General features: G+C 34.6%; 1 protein-coding gene across 3 annotated transcripts in view; it reads right to left on the reverse strand.

Annotated features, from left to right (window-relative positions):
• The window catches only part of ANKRD31 (ankyrin repeat domain 31), a 201,089-nt gene that overhangs the window by 150,888 nt on the left and 26,059 nt on the right, over positions 1 to 24,142 (reverse strand). For all 3 annotated transcript variants that reach the window (XM_074200453.1, XM_074200455.1, XM_074200452.1), the window contains 6 exons: positions 22,702 to 22,745; positions 18,356 to 19,000; positions 16,662 to 16,921; positions 10,837 to 10,958; positions 8,588 to 8,743; positions 4,438 to 4,580 (listed from right to left, as the gene is read on the reverse strand). In XM_074200453.1, the coding sequence (XP_074056554.1) occupies positions 4,438 to 4,580; positions 8,588 to 8,743; positions 10,837 to 10,958; positions 16,662 to 16,921; positions 18,356 to 19,000; positions 22,702 to 22,745 (1,370 nt within the window). The remainder of the gene's footprint in view (positions 1 to 4,437; positions 4,581 to 8,587; positions 8,744 to 10,836; positions 10,959 to 16,661; positions 16,922 to 18,355; positions 19,001 to 22,701; positions 22,746 to 24,142) is intronic.

Consider the following 24,142-nt stretch of genomic DNA (forward strand, 5'->3'; position numbering starts at 1 on the left):
TACTCATATGAACCTCCTCAGTTAATAGAGCAGGTAGAGAGAGCTTTTATAGTTGAAGCACAGGAGAAAGCTGAATTCGAACATCAAATATGGTGTAAAAATGGAGTCAATAGAAAAAAAGGGAAATGTAATGGGAGAAAGAAAAAGGAGAGGGGGAAATAGGCCAAGATATTTCATATAATAAGATTTTTTATTATTACAATGAGCTATTGCAATGATATGGAAGGGGGGAGGCAAGGGAGAATGAGGGAACCTTTGCTCTCATCAGAGGTGTCTAGGAGAGGAAACAGCATATATACTCAATGGGGTATAGACATCTGGAGTAAGAAGGGGAGGAGGAGGGGGAAGGGGTGGGGATGTGAATAAAGGAGGAGAGGATGGACCATGGGGGGAGAGTGGTCAGATATAACACATTTTCTTTCTTACTTCTTGCAAGGGGCTGGGATTGGAAGGCCTGTCCAGGACCATAGGGCCAGGTGGATGCTGGGCCTAAGGGGTGGTAGGGGGGCTCAGGGCTCCTTGGCCCCAGGACCAGGGAACTGTCTGCTGCGCCACTCAGCGACCCTACAGCAGTCAGAGTGAAAGGAGAGAGAAAATATAGTACATGGTAGTGGAGAAATAAGAAAGGAGGGAGTTGCGATCAGCAATGGCAACGTTGGAAAAATATGGAAGTAACTTTTGCGATGGACTTACCATAAACAATGTGATCCACCCATGACAGAGTTGGTGTTGGAACAAAGACTGAAGCACATTTTTTTATTATTATTATTTGGGGGAGGGTGCAGGGCAAATGGGGCTGGGTGGCCTGCCTGGGGCCACATAGCAGGGTGATCTTTGGGTGTCTGAGGCCGGATTTGGACCTGGGGGCTCCTGACTCAAGGGCCAATGCTCTGTCTGCCACCCAGCCACCCCTACTATTATTACTATTTTATTTTTATTTTGGGTTTTTTTTTCTTCTTTTAGGTTTTTGCAGGGCAGTGGGGATCAGGTGGCTTGCATGTCACATGGCTAGGTGATTGCTGGGTCTACGGGGCTGGATGTGGGCTCAGATGCTTGTGGTTCCAGGGCTGGTGCTTCGTCCACTGCGCCACCTGGCCATACCTACAATTATTACTATTATTCTTTTTTTAATTTTAATTTTTGTCTCTCCCCTCTACTTTATCGCCCAAGCAAGTCTATATTCATGGGGGGAGGGGTATTTTGTTTACTCTTAAACAGGAATATTTTATTAATGTAAAAAAAACATTTGTACAAAATGAGAATCAAAAAATTAAATTAAAAAAAAAGAAATTGATACAAGATTTGGATACTGGAGTGCTTTGTCATTTCCTTCTCCAGTTTTTATAGAAGAACTGAGGCAAACAGGATGAAGAGATTTGCCCAAGATCACTCAGCTAATAAATTTTTGAGTTTGGATTTGAACTCAGGAAGATGAATCTTCTTGATTACAGGCCCGCCACCTAGCTTTCCAAATTACCAACTGCCTTTTAGGCAAATATTTTGAACAAAACATCCTATAGACATCTCAAACTTAACATGTCTTAACATTATTTTCTCAAAACTTGTCTTTCTTCTGAGCTTCTCTACCTATGCTAAAGAACACCGGCTTACATTTAGGTTCATAACTCTGAAATCATCCAAGCCACCTCACTCTCCCAGTCCACACATCCACTCAATTGCCACATCATATTATTTCCACCTCCACAATAGCTCCTTACTCATAAGGCCACCACTCCAGTTCTATTCTGTACTTCTGTAAGAGCCTTCTATTTGGTCCCACTATCTCAAATCTCTCTCCTCTTCAACTGATCTTTCACAGAATTGACAAAGTGGCGTTCCTAAAGAACAGATCTGGGAATGAGCCCTTTCCTGAATCAGTGAGCCGCTACAGAGTTATGTGGTTTCTAGGATGAAATGCAAACTCCCCTATTGGGTATATTCTGCCCTTTACAAGCTTGCTTCAATCCACCTTTCCAGTCTTATTACTCCATTTCACACCACCTGCTGTTCTTCACTTGTCACTAAATCAGGCCTAGAAAGCATTTTCTCCTCAATGAAGGGTATAAGAAAAGGGAGCCTAACCCTGTTCAGTAGACTTTAGGCTCCTAGATGGGAACGAATGTGATACAACCATGTGCCTTTGTCCAGAGCAGAGAAACCCTGTGGTGGTGAAGGAAGCAGTAGATTGCTATGATCCCGAAAGGAATTCTTCAAAATTAGATTTGCTTATTTGTTTGATGTTAATTAAAAGAAAACAGACAATGAGTAACCTATTACTATATTTAGTCAATAGTAGGGCTTTGTATACAATGAATTAAAGTAGAATTAATTTACATTCAAAGGAAAATGAAACTCCAGTTATACAGGACATTTCATCACTGGAGCTGGTATGAAGAGAGGGCTTCTATTGAAAATATCTTGGTCTGTAGAGATCTATAGTTAGATGAGACACAAAATGGGATCAGGGTTCTGGAGGTGGCTGAGAAAGCAATGAGCCAAAAGAGAAAGAGGACAAGTTAAAGAAACAAAAAAGGTTGGCAATGGAGAAGGAAAGATTCCTATAATTACTCAATCACCCTTCAAGGGCACTTATTCTGGACAGCTGTTTTTATATATAATGACAGACTTAGGTAAGTCAGAATCTACCTCTGTGTTTAAAAACTTGCAAGTTGTGTAATTAACAAAGATGATTTGAATAGTAAGTTTACTGAAACCAATCATCTTTGAAATTTCATAAACATTTTCTAATTATACAATTGTATAAATTATTTGGAACATAAAATAAGATGATGGATTAAACTGTTCTATAAATGCTAAAATTTATTATCATTGTTAATCCTCTATTAAATTCCTCCTTCAGTGGTGATATAGAACAGAGGTTCTTGAACTTTTTGAACTCAAGATTCCTTTAAACTCTTAAAAATTGAGAGCTCCCATCAAAGAGTTTTGTCTATGTGGGTCTATTGTTATTTACTAAATTAGAAATTGAGATGCCATAGCATTATTATGAAAATAGTTTTGACATTTTTAAAACCCTGTGAAAGAGTTTTGGAGACTTTGAGTAGTCCTCAGACCACATGATGATAGCTACTGGCATAGAAATAACCTTGATTCTTGAAATAACCTTGATTCCTGAAGACTATGGCAGTAAAATGAATTTTTTAAATTACTAATGCTAATGATTACTATTGATTATCTCCAATTTATCCTGGATATATCCTTTGCACCTAGTGTTTTCAGTTTGTCTCCCCCTTTAAATAAAAAGCAACTTGAGAGGAGGAATGGTCTTTTGGCTTTCTTTTTATTCTTTGTGCTTACACAGTGCCTGGCTCCTAAGCTAGAAAAGTCTCATTAGTTTTAACCACTTGGTCATTTTTTAAAACATTTCAGCTAATGAAAATTTACTACTTAAGTACAATATCAATATTTGTGCAATCCCTGTATAGAAGGAGTCCTTGACACCTTTCTGGGCCCCAAGAAACTCTCAGAAATATAACTTTGGCTAGGAGCCTTTGGGTCTGAAAATAATCTGACAGGATCCAAATGCTTGACTCTGGAGGTCACAGATATACCATAAATTTGGCTAAGATTCGCAAAGAACCCTTGTTAGCCTAATTATCTTGCTGTATCTGTAAAATTCCTGCTTCATCACAGGACTACCTCCCCTTCCCCAGATGTGGCCGGAACCATAAGACAGTAAATTTCACTCCCTCAAATCTGTGGGAAGCCCATGAATACACGACTCCCTCTGTCTCAGAAAACATGTTCAGACATAACACAAAGACCCTGACCCTTTCCCACTCTGTCTAGTCCCCCATTTATACTGAGCCATATGTTTACATATGTTTGTAGTAGTATGACAAGAAAATATATCTAACTGCTGTATCTGCTTCTGTATATCCTGCTTGCTCTCAATACCTGCCCCCCCAAAACACTATAAAAATCCTATCCCCTGAACACTCAGGTACTGTTTGATTTGGGTACTCTTCATCTCCAGGCAGTCCCAAGGAAATTAAAGATCTCCAAATTTATCAAATTTTGGTCTCTGTCTCACTCTTCAGGTTCAGCAATACCAAGCAAGAAGGATTTGCAACCCTTATCAGTGGAGAGAGTTCTTGTATCAATTAAATCATAATTTCTTGAAGTGCTTGTGAAGAAATACCATAATAAGGTAGCAAGAACTCTGGCTTTGGAGGTAGAGGGTTGAAATCCTGACTGTTTTGTGACCTGTATGACCTTGGACAAATCATTTAACTTCTCTGGACCACAACTGCCTAATCTACAAAATGGGAGATTTAGAGACTAAGGCCTTGTTCAATTCAAATTAAGTATTTTTACTAATAATGAAATGAAGAAACTCACATTTTTTTATAGACTGGTTATTTTGATTAGAAAAGTCCTATTATAATATTTATTCATAAGAAACATTTTCAGTACCTCATAATGTCCATTTAACACAGCATCATATATTGGGGTGATTTGTTTCATTCCTTTGCAATTTACATCAGCTCCGCCTTTTAACAGCTCAAGGACTGTTTTATAAAATCCATCCACACTTGCCTCATGAAGCGCAGTCCAGCCTATTATTATACAAAATGAAAATTAATGTATTTACACCTGACATCTTAATAAGCTTTTTTTAAAGATAACCATTGAGCTTTTGTAATCTTTTTTAAATTTTTAAAAAAAATTTTATTTAAGGCAATGGGGTTAAATGGCTTGCCCAAGGTCACAAAGCTGGTAATTATTAAGTGTCTGAGGTCACATTTGAACTCAGGTCTTCCTGACTCTAGAGCCAGTGCTCTAGCCAGTGTACCACCTAGCTGCCCCTGTGACCTCTTTTAAAAGGAACTATTTTGATGTGTAATTAAGTTTTATAAAGGTACTTGGCTATTTGGTCTATTCAGTTCTACTGAAGGTCAAATCCTATTTTCTACATCTATTATAATACTATCTCTGACTTTAATAGAAAAAAAGTCAATTATTTTTCAAATATCCATCTCAGTCTTCCAATGAACTTTAAATACTCACAAATACATTTACTAAATGGATCCTTGAACAAGAAAATTAAACACAAGACAACTTCACAACATCAATTTATCTACAACTGGATAATGATGTTATGTTGTTTATTGGCATAATTTTTTTTTTATTTTTAAGGGAAAAAACAGAAACCAAACAGGGTATAGAAGAATGAGAAGTGGTCAGAAGCAGCAAGTTTTCAACTGCAGACAGAATGGAGGATCTTCAGTGAAGGTCTGTTTCTTTGGGGGAAACAGGAAAGTAAAGCCCAGGAGGTGGGAGAGTGGGAAAGCCAGCAGGAGGCTTTTAGCCACAGTATAGCCCAGGTCATGGAAGCTAGCCAGCAGCCTGGGTCCTGGCAGCAAGAAAGCAGTACAATAGAGAGGCTCTCTGAGCCTGGGAACACTAGGGCAATGAACAGGACTGGGCTGAAAACCCAGGCAAATACTGGACATAAAGGAGGAAATAAAACCCTGCATAAGCTACACCTGGGTTGCACAGGCAACATCTTGGCAAGTGATAAGCCAAGGATCAGACCCAGGATATTCCCTATATCTCAGGAACAGAGATCAACAATCAAAATGAGTAAAAAACCAAAAAGATTTCTAACCAGAGAAAGCTACTACTCAGATAGAGATGATAAAAATGTCATCACAGAAGAAGAAAGCAATGAAAAATTATCTATACGAGAAGTCTCAAAGGACTTTATGAATTGCATTCAAAATTCAAAACCTCATAAAAGAGATTTTAAAAGATTTTTAAAACCAAATAGGAGAGGAAAAAGAAAAAAAAAAGGAAGAAAGAAATGAGAGCCAAGCAAGAAAATTATGAAAAATTGACCAAAGAAATAAGCTCCTTTAAAAGTAAAAATAACCAACCTGAAAAGGAATATAATTTATCAAAAAATAAAATCTACCATCTGGAAAAGGAATGCAACTCATCTAAAAGTCAAATCAACCAACTAGAAAAGGAATACAACTCAGTAAAAACTAAATTAAGCAAAAGAAAAGGAAAATAACTCATTGAAAAAGCAAAATTAAACAACTGGAAAAAGGAAACACTAAACTCAATAAAACCTTTAAAATTACAATTGGACAAATAGAAATTAATGAATCTATGAGACTCCAAGATTACATTAAACAAAATCAAAAGAGGGCAGTTAGGTGGCACAGTGGATAGAGCACCAGCCAGGTAGTCAAGAAGTCCTGAGTTCAAATATGGTCTCAGACACATAATAATCACGTAGCTGCGGGACCTTGGGCAAGTCACTTAACCCCACTGCCATGTAAAATCTAAAAAAAAAAGGCTGAAAAAAATTGGAAAAAACATAAGTATCTTTTAAGGAAAACAAACAACCTGGAAAATAGATCCAGGAGAAATAACTTATGAATTATTGGTCTACGAGAAAGCCTAGATCAAAAAAAGACCCTAGAAAATATCTTTCAGGTAATTAGCATGAAAAACTATCCTATATCTATAAAAACTATACTATATCAAGAAGACAAACTAGTCCTTGAAAGAATATACAGAACACCTATAGAAAGAGACCAGGATAAAAATGCCAAGGACTACCACAGCCAAATTCCAGAATTCCCAAATAAAGAAGAAAATGTTGCAAGCAGTCAAAAAGAAACAATTTAAATACAAAGGAAGAACAATCAGAATTACATGGGACTTATCAGCTTTAACATTAAAGGATCAGAAGGCTTGGAATATGACATATCAGAGGACAAAGGATGTTGGATTACATCCAAGAATTTACTACTCTGCAAAATCTGGCATAGTCTGTTAGGGGGAAAGATTTTCAACAAAATAGAGGACTTCCAATATTTTCTGATAAAAAAGACCAGAACTGAACCAAAAATTCAATCTTCAAATATACTCAAGAGGTATGTAAAAAGGTAAATGGAAAGGAGGAAAAAAAATGCCGTGTCATGAACATTAAATTATATTCCTAAAAGGGAAGATAATACTTTTAACTCTTGGGAATTATATTTCTCTTAAGATAGTTAAAGGGTTGAATATAGTTAAAGGAATTGTGCTTAGAGGATTATGGGTATAGTTGGCTCTTGTCCTTTATTATCAAAGAAGGCCAAAATGACATCAATATGTTTGAGACAAATTACAGTATGTCTGACTGTGGCTCATCAGACCAATATGAGCTCAGAATGCCCTACCACAAGTCGAGTACAAATAGTCTGGGTGAACACCTGAGGTGTTTACTCTAAACTTATGTATTTCTCATTTCCTTTGAGTTACTTTAATTTCTGCCTTGTTCATAGAGCTCAGTATTTTCTCCAATGAGGGCTATGCTGGGTGGTCCTGTGGCAGGGTCTCCCATGTCTCGCAATCATTTCTGAAATTCTTAGGAGAGATCTTCAGGGTTTCTCAGTACTTAGAGTACTTAAAGGCCTATACATAATTAAATCAGAAGTGACCTTACTTTACTAGAAACTTTGGTTAAGGAAGGCTGTAGTATGCAGAGGCTAGGAGCATACTTAGAAGGGTATAAATAGATTAGGAATTCATCTTGCCTTAATTTAGGTGGATTAAGTTTTGTTGAATAAGGAAAACACAAATTGTTGTTGCTTTTTATTTCTCTGAAAACTGGTTGGAAGACAAAAATCTGAAACCATAATAGAAATCAGAGCAAAAAAAAATGAAATGGAATGGAATACATAATTCCATAGCTGTGACAGAAAAACAAAACAAAAACTGGATTTGTGGTGAGTCTGGAGGCGCCTAGGTGGTGCAGTGTATAGGGCACCAGCCCTGGAGTCAGGAGTACCTGAGTTCAAATCCAGCCTCAGACACTTAATAATTACCTGGTTGTGTAGCCTTGGGCAAGCCACTTAAAACCACTGCTTTACAAAAACTAAAAAAAAAAATTCTAAATAAGACCTGCCTGGGGAAGCTTTTATTTCTGGAACATCCTTCATCACCTTTTCCTAAGGAGCTGCTTTTAAAAGATGAAGTAATCAAAAAACTTTGCCCTTGATACACATTATGACTTTAAAGCTAAAAGGAACCTTATAGATTTTCTAGTCCAACTTTCTTATTTTATAAATGGGGAAATTGAGGTACAGAAAGGATAGGTGATTTTCCCAAGGTGACATCGGAGTAAGATTCAAAAGCTGAACTTATATTCAAATTTAGAATTTGAACCTGAGAGGAGCTAGGTCCTCTGATTCCAGATATAGTTCTCTTTCCACAAAACTACAAAGCACTATTCCTGGATATTCTAAATTTAGTCTCTCAATCAAATGAGAATAGACAATTCAGAAAACTCTCCTGAAAATTCTGACAAAGAGCAAAGTGTATAATATCAATTTTGAGCTTTGCCTTGATTGCAGAAATTCATAAAGCCTATCATATTTCAAATCACTTTATACTTCTCTTATGCACTTATATTTAATATTGTATTTATGAATTATAACTCTGCTTTATCTACCCCCTCACACTATACTATAGTAGGAACCTTAAAGGAAGATGCCATGTAGGAAAATGCAAAGCACATCACAAGACAGCCATGAGTCCTTCTGACTTGTTTGAGGTTAAAACTTACCAGCATAATCTCGCAAGTTTACATTTCCACCTAGTTGTATAAATTTCTTGATTAGAGCTGAATCATCTGTCTGAGCAGCTTTATGAAGAGGTGATTCTCCATAGATGTCTCTTCGATTAATACTTGAAAGTTTTGATATGTTACTGTAACTTTTTCCTGTAGGTAGCAGAAAAGAAAAAATATACATACATCAAACAAAAATAGCCACTATGCTGTTTGACTATCAGAGGGCAAGAGGTGGGCTGAAGTAGGCAACATACAAGATTACAGAACCCAGATGAGATGGTTTTGGAATGGAGCTACATTGTTCTTGATTCAGAAACAAAAGAATTAGTTTATTCTATTTCAGTGAGTTTCTGATATTTGAAAATATTCTTGTATGCACTTCTTATCATAAGGATGAGAAAAAATGATAAAAAAAAGAAAACTTTTTCACATACAAAAATCAAGAGAGAAGGTACTTTTATGGAATTTACATAAGCAAAAAATAAATATATTTTTCTTGAAAGTATATGTAATAATACATATTAAATTTAAATCATTCTAGTTTTTTCATACTACTAATAAATAAATCAAATATGTTTTGATTTATTTGATTTAGTTTGGAAAAGTTTAAGTTCATTTGCCAAGTTCTTGTTATTGTTTAATCATTTTTTCAGTCATGTCTGAGTCTTCATGACCCCTTCTGAAGTTTTCTTGGCAAGGATACTGAAATTATTTGCTATTTCCTTCTCTAGATCAATTTACAGATGAGGAAACTGAGGCAAATAGGGTTAAGTGACTTGCCCAGGGTCATACACTTAAGAAGTATCTGATGTGGATATTTGAACTCAGGAAGAACAGTCTTTCTGACTCCAGGCCTAAACTTATATCCACTGTACTACCTGTAACTAATTTCAGTAGCTGAGTTGTAGAAAAAAAAAAGTCTCTAGAAAAAAAAAGTCTCTGTAAAGTCTATGCATCATAAAGAGAATGAAAATTTCTTTTTCTTAAATGTTGTCAAAAAAAAGATTAAGTCAGGGCAGCATAGGTGGCATAGTGGATAAAGCACCAGCCTTGGAGTCAGGAGTACCTGGGTTCAAATCTGGTCTCAGACACTACCTAGCTGTGTGGCCTTGGGCAAGCCACTTTAACCCTATTTGCCTTGCAAAAACTAAAAAAAAAAAGATTAAGTCATTAAGCTTAACTGAAAGCTACACTACTAGGTAGTAACAAGATATCATATATTCTTTTATTTGTTTGGCTCAAAACTTGTGATTTCATGGATGCAAGAAAATTTTAATGTGGAGATTCCTCTACCAATGCAGCAAATTGGCAAATCATCAGAAACATTCTTTTAGAGAGTAGCCTGGAGGCAGTGGGAAGTTAAGCCACTTGCCCATTGTCACAAAGATAATTTGTGCCAGAGTCAGGACTTCCATCCAGATTTTATTGATAGCAAGGCCAGACTAGTGTTCTCTGTCATGCTGCCTCTCTTTATAAAGCAGAAGAAAATCTCTCAAGAGTCCCTGAGAAAAATGTAAGAGTAACTTCCAAAAGATCCACAAAGAACATAAATCTCTTTTGTTAAATACTGAAGAAATACTGTCAATACCAAAATCATCATCCTAATAGTAGCATTTGCATAGCACTTTACAAAATATTATCTCATTTCATAAGCCCTGACCCTAATTTAAGGGATAAATCTGATTTCTTACACCCAGTGGAAAAAAACACCAAATTTGTTACTTCAGTTATTTACTTTACTCTGAATGATAAAATATAATCTTCCTATAACTGAAGATATGAAGCCTTAATTGGCCTCCTAAACTGATACTCCTAATAAATTTTTATTCAGTTCTACAAGGTTCTAACAAACTTCCTAGGCCTAAATCAATAAATATGTTTTTATTTTCAGAATAATAACTCAACTGAAAGACTGTCTTTTTGGAAGAATTTCCCAGAGTTCAAGACCAGGTTTCAAATGATCACATTATGCCTAAGGACATAAATCTTTCTGCTGCCATTAATACACCCAGTAACTGAATACACCCAGACTATAAAAACTTTGATTTGATACTATCCATCAATATTCTCTACTGCTGATGTTCCTTTCATGTAAACATTGATCTAATCCTGTTTTACTCTGTGCTTCTTTAGAAATTTTCTTTTCTGGAAGAATGAAGGAAGAAATAGGTAAAAAAGAATGGTGCCAACATGGCTTATAACCACCACAGGAGGGGAAAACAGATATGCAAAATGAAGCTTACTGTTTGCAGTTCTTCTTTTCTTTATTATATGTTCATCACAGTGATAAGCAGATAAAATCTGATTTTTGCTCCATTCCACAGATTTCTCATCACTGCTATTCTGAAAAGGAGAATCTTGTTTTCTAGGAAAATAAATGTGATTTAAAAAAATTTTTTAATGTAACCCATTTCTTCTTTTTGTAGCACTGAACACTATATTTTGCATAAAATAGTGCATAAGTACACCACATTTGATAGACATTTTGACAAAGAAAGGCTTTTCTGTTAGAAAGCACAACGTCTTCCTCAGCTGGGGAATCTACTGGCATGGGGAGCAGGACTCCATTGCATTGCCCATACATGTTCCAAATTGCAGTTCCTGGGCAAGGAGGAGCACTAGAAGGAGCAAGTACTCTGGCTGATATTCCAGGGTAGAAAAGAGGAGCTGAGGTTGCTCATAGACAAGCTCATAGATCAGGAAAGAAGTGACCAAATCTCTTCTTAGATCATACAAAGTTGGAAGAGCAGGAAGATTACAGACCCCCAGAGCAAACTCTAAAGCAGTAATCCAAAAACCTAAAGCTTGGATCAGTGTCCCCTCCACCCCAGGAGAAGAGCTCAACTTCAACATAAAATTAAAAATCAAAAAGTAAACTGGAAAAGGTAACAAAAAGGGCCTGACCATAGAAAACCATTATAGTAATAAGGTAAGGCAAAACACAAATTTAGAAGATAATAAAAAGCCTCAAAGAAAAATGTAAATTGATCTCAGGTCCTAGAAGGACCCAAAAAAGGATTTTTTAAAATCAAATAAGAGAGGTAGAGGAAAAACTGGGAAAAGAAATGTGAGTGATGAAAGAAAAATCATGAAAAAAGAGTCAAAAGGACTTGGAGGAATACAGATACACACACCTGAAGAAAATGACATTATAAAAAACAGAACAGGCCAAACAGTAAAAAGGCACCAAAAAAACAGTGAAGAGAAATATTCCCTAAAAAAAAAAAAAAAAAAAGCAGAATTGGCACAATAGAAAAAGAGGTAAAACATTCACTGAATAAAAAAAAACTTTTTAAAAAGTATAACTGGTCAAATGGAAAAAGAGGTGCAAGAGCTCACTGAAAAAATTCCTTAAAAATTAGAATTGGGCAAGTGGAAGCTAAAGATTTTATGAGATATCAAGGAAAATAAAATAAAATGAAAAGAATGGAAAAACAGAAGAAAATGTGCAATATCTCACTGGAAAAACAACTGATCTAGAAAATAGGTCAAGGAGAGATCATTTAAGAATTACTGGGCTACCTAAAAGTCATGATCAAAAGCAGAGCCTAGATATCATATTTCAAGAAACTATCAAGGAAATTAAGAGTACACTAATAACCTCCTGAAAGAGATCCAAGAATGAAAACTGCCAGAAATATTATGGCCAAATTCCAGAGTTCCCAGATCAAAGAGAAACCACTGCAAGCCAGAAAGAAACAGTTTAAATATTATGGAGCCATAGTCAAAATAATACAAGATTGAGAAAATTTCTTCATTAAAGAATCAGAAAGCTCAGAATATGATATTCCAGAGAGGCAAGAAAGTTAAGGATTGAAACCAGGTATTACCTATCTAACAAAATTGAGTAATATTTCAGGTGGGAAATGGATATTTAATGAAAGTGAGGACTGTTTTTTTTTTTAAATGCTTCAAACTTTACTCATACTCTTTACTTCTCTGAAGGAGAATAGCTGATAGAATCATGTAAGATAATAAGATTTTGTGTTTTGCTTTCTTTCATATAAACAGATTCAGAAAAAGTTTTAGACAAATTACTAGAAAAATTCCTGTTATAAATATTAGAAACATTAACAAAAGAGCTAATGCCCAAGATAAAGTGGGATAAAATAGTAGACTTTCCAATTAAAACAGGATCAAATAAAGAATGTCCCTTATCATCACTATCATTATTATTTTTTTCCTTTTGTTATTTTATTTTAAAAATCTTTTTACCCCAGCTACATGCAAAAAGCAAGTTTCAACATTTACTTCTAAAACTTTGAGTTCCAAATTCTCTCGCTTTCTCCCACCCCACTCCCCTCAATTGAGAAAGCAAGTTACTTGGTACAGGTTAAAAGTGTGTGGCCATGAAACAAATTACTACAATAGTTATACTGTGAAAGTAAAAATAACCTCCCCACACACACACAAAGAAAGAAAAATAACGTGATGGGGAAAAAAAGCATGCTTCAGGCACCATCAGCTATTTCTTTGGGATGGATAGCATTCTTTATCATAAGTCCATCAGAGAAATTACTTCAGTATTTTTCCCCAAAATCCTATTGCTAGCTGTATTTCTCTCCATCCTGTTCAATCCATCCACCCCCATTTATTCTATTCTTTTTCTCCTTATATCCTGTCTCTCCTCAAAAGTGTGTTGTGGGGCAGCTAGGTGGCGTAGTGGATAAAGCACCAGCCTTGGAGTCAGGAGTACCTGGGTTCAAATCTGGCTTCAGACACTTAATAATTACCTAGCTGTGTGGCCTTGGGCAAGCCACTTAACCCCATTTGCCTTGAAAAACCTAAAAAAGAAAAGAAAAAGAAAAAAAAAAGAAAAAAGTGTGTTGTATCTGACTACCCTCTCCCATGATCTTCTCTCTCTTCTATCACCCACAACCCCTCTCCCCTCCCTCTGTCCCTTTTCTCCCCTCCCTCTGTCGCCTTTCTTCCCTCCCTCTACTCTCCTATTTTCCTCTAGGGTAAGATATAGTTCTATACCCAAGTGACTATGTATGTTATTTCTTCTCTGAGTCACTTCCAATGAGAGTAAAGATCTACTCACTCCCCCTCATCACCTCCCTCTTCTACTCTATTGCAAAAAAAAAACAAAAAAAAAAAAACACCTATTGTAGAATTAAAACTTTCAAGCAATCCTGTTGACAAAAACTGGAGCCAAATAGAAAAATCTGATTTTTCAAATATAAAACTCAAGAGATTAAAAAGGTAAACATGAAAGAAAAATCATAAAGAACTTGTATGTCTAAACTGTTTACGATCCTATATGAGAAGGACTCTTGTGGCTACTAAAATGTTTAACATTATTAGGGCAGTTAAAAGGAGTGAACATAGCCCTCAGAGGGCACAGGTAAAAGTTGACTAAAAGGAAGAACAAAAACAGAGAAAGAAAACTATACACTAATTTCCCTAATGAATATTAATAATAAAAATTTAAATAAAATACTAAAAAGGAGATTATAGCAATAAATCACAAATATCATATAATATAACCAGATGGGATTTATTCGAGAATGCAAGTCTAGTCAATGTTAGGAAAACTGTCAGCATAATTAATTATATCAATCACAAAACCAACAGAAACCATAAGATTATCTCATTATATGCAGAAAAAATGTTTGTCAGCATACATCATCCATTCCTATTAAAAACACTAAAAAGCACAGGAATAAATAGAGTTTTTACTATAATAATATATATATATATATAAAACCATCAGCAAGTATTATTTGTAATGGAGATAAGCTAGAAGCTTTCACAATAAAATCAGGAATGAAGGAAAGATGTCTACTATCACCGCTATTATTCAATATTGTACTAGAAATGCTAGCTATAGCAATAAGAGAAGTAAAAGAAACCAAAGGAATTAGATAGAATAGGCAATGAAGAAATAAAACTATCACTCTTTGCTCATGATATGTTGATATACTTAGAAAATTCTAGAAATAATTAACTTTAGCAAAGTTGCAGGACAGTATTTCTATATACCACCAATAAAGTCCAGAAGCAAGAAGATAGAAGAATTCAATTTAAAATAATGGTAGACAATATAAAATATTTGGGAATTTACTGCCAAGACAAACTAAGAAATTATTTGAACACAATCACAAAACACTTTTCACACAAATAAAGTCAGATCTAAACAAGTGAAAAATATTAATGGCCAAGTTAAGAGAATAAAAATGACAAGTCTATCTACCATCCCAAACAAACTATTGAAAAATTATTTTATAGAACTAGAAAAAATAATAATTCATCTCAAAAAACAAAAAGTCAAAAATATCAAGGGAATCAATGAAAAAATATAATGCAAGTTGTTTTAGCCATACCAGATCTCAAACTATATTACTAAACAGTCTGGTACTGGCTAATACAGTGGTGCATGAAAATAGAGCAGAAAAAAACTAAAATAGTAACTGATTTTAGTAACCTAGTGTTTGATTAAAAGATCCAAGCTTTGGGGATAAGAATTATTTTTTATAAAAACTTCTGCGGAAACTAAAAAGCAGTTTAGCAGAAACTACGTAAAAACCAATATCTCATACTATAAACTAAGATCAAAATAGGTACGTTTAGACATAAAGGGTGATAGAAGAGGCAAATTAGGAAGAGTATGGAATAGTTTACCCGACATATTTGCGGATAAGGAAAGAATTAATGACAGAAAGGATCACAGGATATAAAATCATTTATTTTGATTACATTCAATGAAAAAGATTTTATAGAAACAAAACCAATGCAGTCAAGATTAAAAGGAAAACAAGCAAATTTCTCTGATTAAGGTCTCATTTTTCAAATATATATGCATGAAAATATAAAGATAGAATACATATATATGCATATACATGCATATGTATGCAAATATAAGCATATATACATATTTTATATATATATATATATATATATATATATTTGAGTCAAATTTATAAAAATTCAAGTCATTTCCCAATTGATAAATGGTTAAAGGATATGAACAGGCAGTTTTCAGACAAAGAAATGAAAGTTATCTATTGTCATATGGAAAAATGCTCTAAATCACTATTGATTAGAGAATGCAAACTTAATATTATACCACCTCGACATATATTATTGGCTAATATAGCAGAAAAAGAAAATATTTGAGGGTTTGTGTGAAAATGGGGACATTTATACACTATTGGTGAAATGGTGATCTAACCATACGCAAAAATATTTATAGCAGCCTTTTTTTTGTAGTGACAAAGAATTTGAAATTGAGGGGATGCCCAATAATTGAGGAATGGCTAAACATGTTGTGATACATGATTGTGAAGGAATACTATTATTGAGTTGTAAAAAATGATGAACAGGATGCTTTCAGTAAAACCTGGAAAGATTTACATGAATGGATCCAAAGTGAAGTGAGCAGAAGCTAGAAAACATTATATACTGTACAGCAATATTGTAAGAATTATCAGCTATGAATGACTTAGTTATTTTCAACAATTTCAATGATCAAAGGACTCATGATGGAAAATGCTATGTGCCTCCCAAGAAAGAACTGAAAGAGTCTGAATGAGATTGAGTCATAATTTTTTAAAATTTATTTTTGTTGGGTTTGGGAGGTTTGTTTTTACAAAATGATTAAAATGGATATATGTTTTATAAGACTGCACATATATAACTATAACAAATTGCTTTCCTTCTCAATGAAAGGGGAGAAGAGAAAAGGAGAGAATTTGGAATTCAAAATTTTAAAAACTTTTTAAAATGTTTTACATGTAACTGGAAAAATTAAAATATTTGCTAAATGAAGAAAAAAGTGTCCTAGAGCACAAAGAGGCTAAATGACTTACTCAAGGTCACAAAGTCATAATGTTCAGAGTCAGAACACAGGTCTTTCCAGCTTTGATGCCTACACACACACACACACACAAACACACCACTCCAGTCTACTCCAAGAATCACAACATAAATAGAAAAATAAAGAAATGTTGTTGTTATTTTACTTTGGACCCACCAAAAACCGTTCTCCATTTCAAGGATAGCTGTTTGCAAGGTTGATCTAGTACCTATGGAGGGGGAAAAAACAACTCATAATTTGACAGCATACCTGAAATATCCAGTAGGTAGTATACTGTATGTTTTCTGTAGTCTCTCTTCTGGCATTTTAAATATCTCATCTATATTTTTAGAAGTAGCTCTTGTTCTTACTCTTTTCAGTCTGGCTGATTTCCTTAATACATATGAAGTTTCCATGGCTGTATTAGTTTCCATGGAATTTAAAGCCTCCTCTTTACCAAACCCATCAAGGCAGGCAACATTTTCATGTTTTACAGTTTCCTGTTCCAATGAACTTGGATCTTCTTTATCCTAAAAGGGAAATGAGGCAAGAAACATAAATAATGCTGAAAAAGATTAAAGAAAATTCTGAAAGAAAGCAGGTATAATTTGGGTTTCTCTATTAGGAATAAAACTAAAATGTCCTTTACAAGGTAAAAAAAGTGTGTGCATAGATGTACTTAAAAATATAAATATTTTGCAATATCAATACATGATATACATTTGAAATTTTCTAAAAAGCTCAGGGTAAGACAGTCATAATGGTAATTTCAAAAGGAATACACTAGTCAAAATAGAGTCACTTTTCATTCCTTTAATGCTATACGGTATCAAGTTACAGGGATGAGAAGAGTAAGTAAAGAGAAGTGCTTTACGCAGAGACAAATAAGTAGACTATACTAAATGCTTTAAAGCACTGGTTATCAAACTATAGACTGAGGATACAAGGAGGATCCTTATGATCCTCTTAGGAAGTCTTCAAGGTAAAACTATTTTCATAATAATACTAAGACTTCATGTGCCTAGTAAAATATTCTTCTCTTTTCCAACTACATAGCTGTATAAGGACACATTTTCTTCATGTATTTCAAGCAAACAACATATTGCAACAAACTGAATGCAGAAGCAGACATGAGAATCCAGCTGTCCTCTATTAAACCAAGCACTAAAGCAATCTGTAAAAACATGTAAACAATGTCCCTATTCATCTTAAATGCTATTTTGGAAAACATAGTTATTTTTTCCTTTTTTTTTTTTTTTTTTGCAAGGCAATGGAATTAAGTGATTGGCCCAAGGTTGCACAGGTAGGGATGAGGTCCAGGGAGGTTCAGAGACTTGCCTGAGTTCATACATTTAGATAAGTAGCAGAGCTGGGATTCAAACCCAGGTCTCCTGATCCCAAATCCAGTGTTTTTACTACTATACCATGCTTCCTCTCCTTATTCATTATGGTTCTATCATCCCATGAATTCAATCTGGAATCTATTAGTTCTATGAGAAACTGTACAAATAAACTATTTCTCTCTGTGAAACATGGCACAATGTGCAGGTTAGTTTATCTCCACTCAAAATCCAAAAAAGACATGTAATTAATGTCTTTTCAAGCTCACAGGAGAAAATCCTAATCAATTTAATAAATTCTCCAAGAGAAATCCAGGAGAAAGTGACCAATAAATCCTCACAGACACGTTGGGAAGAAAGTTGTCCATTTATTTTCTCCTTTATTTTTTGCTGTGGTCAAGGTCATTTATGGTCAACGAAAAAAGACCTTTGGCTGGGGAAGCTTTTAACAAGCATCTCTGATCCAATGCATTAAGAGGTAGTTTGAGAATGGCCCTATAGCAGTACTGATATTTAGTTGTGGAAGATTTTAATTTAATTTAGCTTATAATCAATATTCAAAAAAAGGCTTGTTACTTAAACTTCTAAAAAAAGTCAAATTCAAGGAATAAAACTTGTACTTACTTGCTGCATTGTTGTAGCTTTCAAAAAAGGCTCAGTTAACTTGGGATCTTGTCCAAATGACTGAACAGAGTGATGAAATTCAAAATCCATTTCTGTTATTTGTGTACAATCATCATCTGTCTGAGAAATGCTCAGCTCTGTTCCTAAGCACTCATCCTCAGCACAGGGCCTACTACTTCTTTCCATTCTTTGACAGACAGATTCCGAAAATGTGTTCAGGGCTGTCAGCTGTTCAGCTGGTAATGCACTGTTTTTCTCATTTTCTTGCATGTGTTCTCTTAGACCATCTTCCTGAAAAGTCAGCAAGTGATTTAAAGGTGACATTGATTTGGGACTACCCAAATCACTCGGTGGTTTCAACAACTCTTTAGAATCAAATTCATTCACTATAAATGGGTATTCACTCAGAATGCTTTCTGACAATCCTAAAGAGTCTTCTGTGGTGGGCACCAACATTTCACAGGAACTATCTTCTCCCCGAATTTCTCTTGAAGGCAATGTAATTTCCTTTGTAGACTCTGACAACACACTGGATCCTTCCAGTTTCTCTGATGATTTTTTCTTTAATTCTACTGTAGCATAACTTGTAATAACAGCACCTGAGAGCAGGCTAATTTCAGGAGAGTCACCTCCATCACTTAATTCCTATGAATTCCAAATAGAATTTCAATTATTACAGCACATGCCACAGAAGTCTAGGAAAAACCAGCTTACCTAACTCAAATATTTGTACACACACAAACACACAAACTTTGCTTTCCAATAAATTGAATATCCTACATTGGACAAACAGAATAATTAATAAAATCAACACTTCATACAATTAACCATCAGAAACTATCAGCAATCCAGAAGATATGAGGATTGATGATGGTCTTTTAGGCTAAATAATTTAACTGTGAATATAGGGCAAAAATGCCTAGCACAGATGGAAAATTATCTTTTCATGCAAACCTTGATTACATGTGTTAAAGAGAAGGGGCACATCCAAAGGATAACTGACATCAATAGATAATCTCAAATATAATTGGCTCCAAACCTCATTTTAATTAATCCTCCCTCAATAAAGTTTGTGGGGTTTTTAAACCATAAAACTTGTCACTTTCTTTTCTCTTCACTATTTTTCTTCTGGAATGGTAAGTAAAATAAAGAAAAAGCAAAAGTTTCAAGAAAAAATAACAAAGAGTTGATGAAAATCAAGTAATGATACTTAATAATAACAACCAGAAGGAATATATGGTATAATGAAAAGAACTATGGGTCCTAATCCCAGTTCTGACACTAACTAAGCTTTGTGACTTTGGTCAAGTCCCTTCTATTTTTCCTCAATCATAAAATGAGAGAATTAGATTAGATATCTCTAGGGTTCCCTTTCATACTCTAGCATTCTATAATTCCACTGTTAACAGCAGCTTCCATAACTTCTTTAAAAGGCAGTTACAGTTTTAGTAGAAGAGATGATTTAAGTTGGTGATACATTAATTTAAACATTCAAATGAACTAATTTAAACATTCAAAGTAGTCACCTGGGAGAAGATAACCTAAATCCAACAATACTGCTATTGTCTGAAACATTTTTTGGATCTCCCTTTTTAAACCTTCCTACAGAGATAGTTTATCACATAAAGTTTGCTTATTTGTGATCACACCACATTTCAAAACTACAATTATAATATTCAGTTTGATCTTATGCACAAGACTTGGTTCCAAATAACTTTGGGCTATTTCTTCTAAATATTCAAAGCTAGTCTCAAGTCATGAATATTTGTTACCACTAAGAATATTCAATTATAATTACATGTTTTACTGAAGGTCTTACAGGGGAATAGGGAGTTTACAATCTAGTTGGGGGAAAAAAAAAGACATGAAACACATGAACAGGCTTATAATAATACAAAAGGTAGATAACAACAAATGTAAAACTATAAAGGCTGTCACAAATTAGTATATGATTAACTCCCAAATGGCAAGGACAATGAACTACAGAATTAGGGAACTTTAGAGCTAGAAGGCAGAAAAAAACATCATCTAGAGCTTGTGAGTGATTGTGAGAGACTTGAAGGAGAAAAGATTAGAGCTGGGTTTTGAAGAATGCATTGGGTTTGCATAAACAGAGAGGAGGGAGACAATATTCTAAAGAGGGGCAATGGCAAGAACTAAGTCTTATTGTAAGTGGGCAAATAGAGGACTTTGGCAAGGGAATAGAAGGAAATAAAGTAGGAAATGTTGTTGGTACTAGATTGTAGAGGATATTAAATAATTTGTCTAATGAAATTTTAAGCTTCTCCAAGGCAAGGGACACATATTATGTGTTTATCAAAGTATTGGAGTTATACTTCAAGGAAGAAACAGATTATAATGAGAAAGGATCAGATCAGGAGTCACAGGAGCAAAGTTCAAATCTAGGCTCTGCCATATTTTACCTCTGTGACTTCAACAAATCACTTAACCTTCTAGAACTCAGTTTCCTCATTTGAAAAAGGAGATATTTGATTAAAGGACCTCTAAGGTCCCCTCTAACTCTAAGTCTATGAGCTTATAACAGAAAAGTCAATGAATTAATGGTTTTTAAAACAGAATATTGGGATGTGTACCCAGTCTTATGCATTGAGCTAAGTAGTACAAGTATTATTATTCTCATTTTGGAGATAAACAGTCTGAGGTTCAGAGTTCAAATGATTTCTCAAAGATCACAAGCTAAGTTAGATCCAGGACATAAACTCAATGGTCTTTTCAATGTACCAAGTTACTGGGTGAGAACAATTTTACTGATGGATGGTGGGAGAGTATTAGCTACAGATTTAATCATTACTAAAATCTCTGTAAGCCATTTAAAAAAGTTTTCTTCTCTTTAGGACAATTTAATTATGACACTATCTAAAAATAAGGAAGAAATTAAACTTTATCAAAGTTCCTTGTTTATTTTTTGTTAAATTTATTTTTCAGTTCACATTTATCTTTGTTCCTTTTCACTCCTCACCTTATTAAAAATAGAAAGGAAAATAAAATCCTTGTAACAATTAAACATATCAAACAAAATAAATTTCATAAGATACTACTGGGAATACTTCAAAGTAATGGCAAGAATTTACCCTAGCACCCTATACCAAAATAAGCTCCAAAGATCACATAATAAGCAAATTAGAGGAGCATGAAAGAAATTACTTTTCACATCTTAGAAGTAAAGTATTCATGAACAAACAAGGGATAGAGAAAATCATAGAGGACAAATTGGACAATTTTTGATTACATAAACTTCAAAAGTGTTTGCACAAATAAAACCAATAGAACTGAGATTAAAAGGGAAACAATTGATTAGAAAAGGTTTCAATTCCAAGATACATAAAGAACTGATTCAAATCAAAGCTAACCATAGTCATATGTAAAATTGTTCTAAATCATTACTGATTAGAGAAATGCAAATTAAAGCATCTCTGAGGTACTACCTCACACCTCTCAGACTGGCCAATATGAACAGAAAAGACAATGATCAATGTTGGAAGGGATGCAGGAAATCTGGGACACTAATTCATTACTGGGGGAGCTGTGAACTGATCCAACCTCTGTGGAGAGCAATTTGGAATTACACCCAAAGGGGAATAAAAATGTGCATACCCTTTGATCCATACTGGGTCTATACCCTGAAGTGATCATGAGAAAGGGTAAAAACATCACTTGTACAAAAATATTCATAGCAGCTGTATTTGTGGTGGCAAAGAATTGGAAATCAAGTAAATGTCCATCAATTGGGGAACGGCTTAACAAACTATGATATACATATATATATATATACACATATATGTGTATATGTATGTATGTATATAGTACACCCTAACAGCAACATGGGGATGATGATCAACCTTAATGGACTTGCTCCTTCCATCAGTGCAATAATCAGGGACAATTTTAGTGGATCTATGTTAATATCATCTGTATCCAGAGAAAGAACTGTGGAGTTTAAACAAAGATCAAAGACCATTAGCTTCAATTTTTTTTAAAAAGTTGTCTTATGTACTATATAATTTTGATATCTCTAATATTTTATTTTTTCCCTTAAGGATATGATTTTTCTCTCAACACATTCAATTTTGATCAACGTATAGCATGGAAACAATGTAATTATCAGACTACCTTCTGTGGGGGGAAAGAAAGGGAATTCAAAACTTTGTAAAAATGATGGATAGAATATACTATTGTATATAATTGGCAAATAAAATATTTATATAAAAAAGGAACTGATTCAAATTTGATAAAATAAGAGCCATGCTCCAAATAATAAATGCTCTCTTTTAGCTCTCTAAATCTGTACCATATAAAAGTAGCCTAGGATGCACATTGAGACTAACCTTTTCTGGCCTTTGTAGAAATCCAAGATCTTCTGCATCAAATCCTATAATAACAGCAACAGTCGGGAGGGGTAGGGAGAAATAAAACTTTATTAAAGCATATAAAATTATGTCTTTATGGTAAACTTTTACTCTCTGCCATGTCATTTTGTCTGAAAGTTGTGGTGGAGAGGAGAGAAGAGAGGAGAGAGGGGAGGGGAGGGGAAGGGAGGAGAGGGGAGGAAAGAGAAGGGAAGGGAAAGAGAGAGGAGAAAGAGAAAGAAGGACGAAAGGAAGGAGGGAAAGAATGATGGAAGGAAAGAAGGGTCAGTTAAGGCATGATATTCACATATTGGGGGAGAGTAAACCAAGGGGAAAAAATAACTTTGTCCAAATTATTCTCAATCAATTTCATCTCTATAGACATGGCTTGCAACCTTAATTTCATCACGTGAAATAAAAATAATCCACCCCTACTTATTCAATTGCAGTTTTTCCTTTACTATGGATTTAATAAATTCCCAGTTCATCTTGGCAGCCAGTACCAGTTTACTCAAGCAGGATTCTATAGAATGATAGAGAATTTAGTTGCATGTCCAGAAGAATATGGGGGCATGCATATTCTCTTGCCTCTACTTTGTTCCTAGACATGTCCACTTTCAGGTGCATTAGATAGTAAAAATGAATACATATTATGGCTAAGTTATAGAAACTTAAAGACAACATTTTCTCTTCCACATCTCTGAATTCCCACCACCTCCAAAGCAAATAAGTGATGGCCATTTTCAATTTAATAAGCATGAATTAAGGACATAATATACTTAATGTACAAGGCACTGTGCCAAGTACTAGGAATACAAACAGAGGTAAAATACCAAGCTTACTCTCCAAACTCTACTTAAAATACAATAGAGAAAAAAGGAGGTACAAAAATAATTATGATACAAAGAAGACTGCTATATTCTTGAATCACTTTCAGTTTTGGAGAATAGGGTGAAACCAAAGAAAGCTAAAGGAGGAAGTAAAATTTGAGATGAATCTTGAAGGGGAAGCTTCAACAAGTAAAGACTGGAAGGAGGCATAAAAAGGGAATGGAATGTAGGTTGACCTAGGATCTTCTCCAGCTATAGGAAATAGTCAGCAAAAGGTAGAAAGCAGGGTAAAAATGGGAGGGTAGAAGAGTCTAGTTGTAGGGACTACTATCAAATTGTGGCCATTATATATTGGTCCCCAAGTGATTCCTTCTCCTTTCTCAAAGACTTTAGTACCTCACTAATCTATCTTCCACTTTTCCCCAACTAGGAAACTTCAACATCCATGCTGATGTACCTTCAAAGTCCCTCAGCTATTCAGTTCTTCAGTCTCCTTAAGTTCTATGAACTACCCCTTTATTCCAGCTCAACGACACATAATGGGTCTCACTACTATCTGGAAATATTCCATTTCTCTAATTAAAAATTCT

This window comes from Macrotis lagotis, chromosome X, assembly GCF_037893015.1.
Source record: "Macrotis lagotis isolate mMagLag1 chromosome X, bilby.v1.9.chrom.fasta, whole genome shotgun sequence".
In the NCBI taxonomy this organism is placed as follows: Eukaryota; Metazoa; Chordata; class Mammalia; order Peramelemorphia; family Peramelidae; genus Macrotis; species Macrotis lagotis.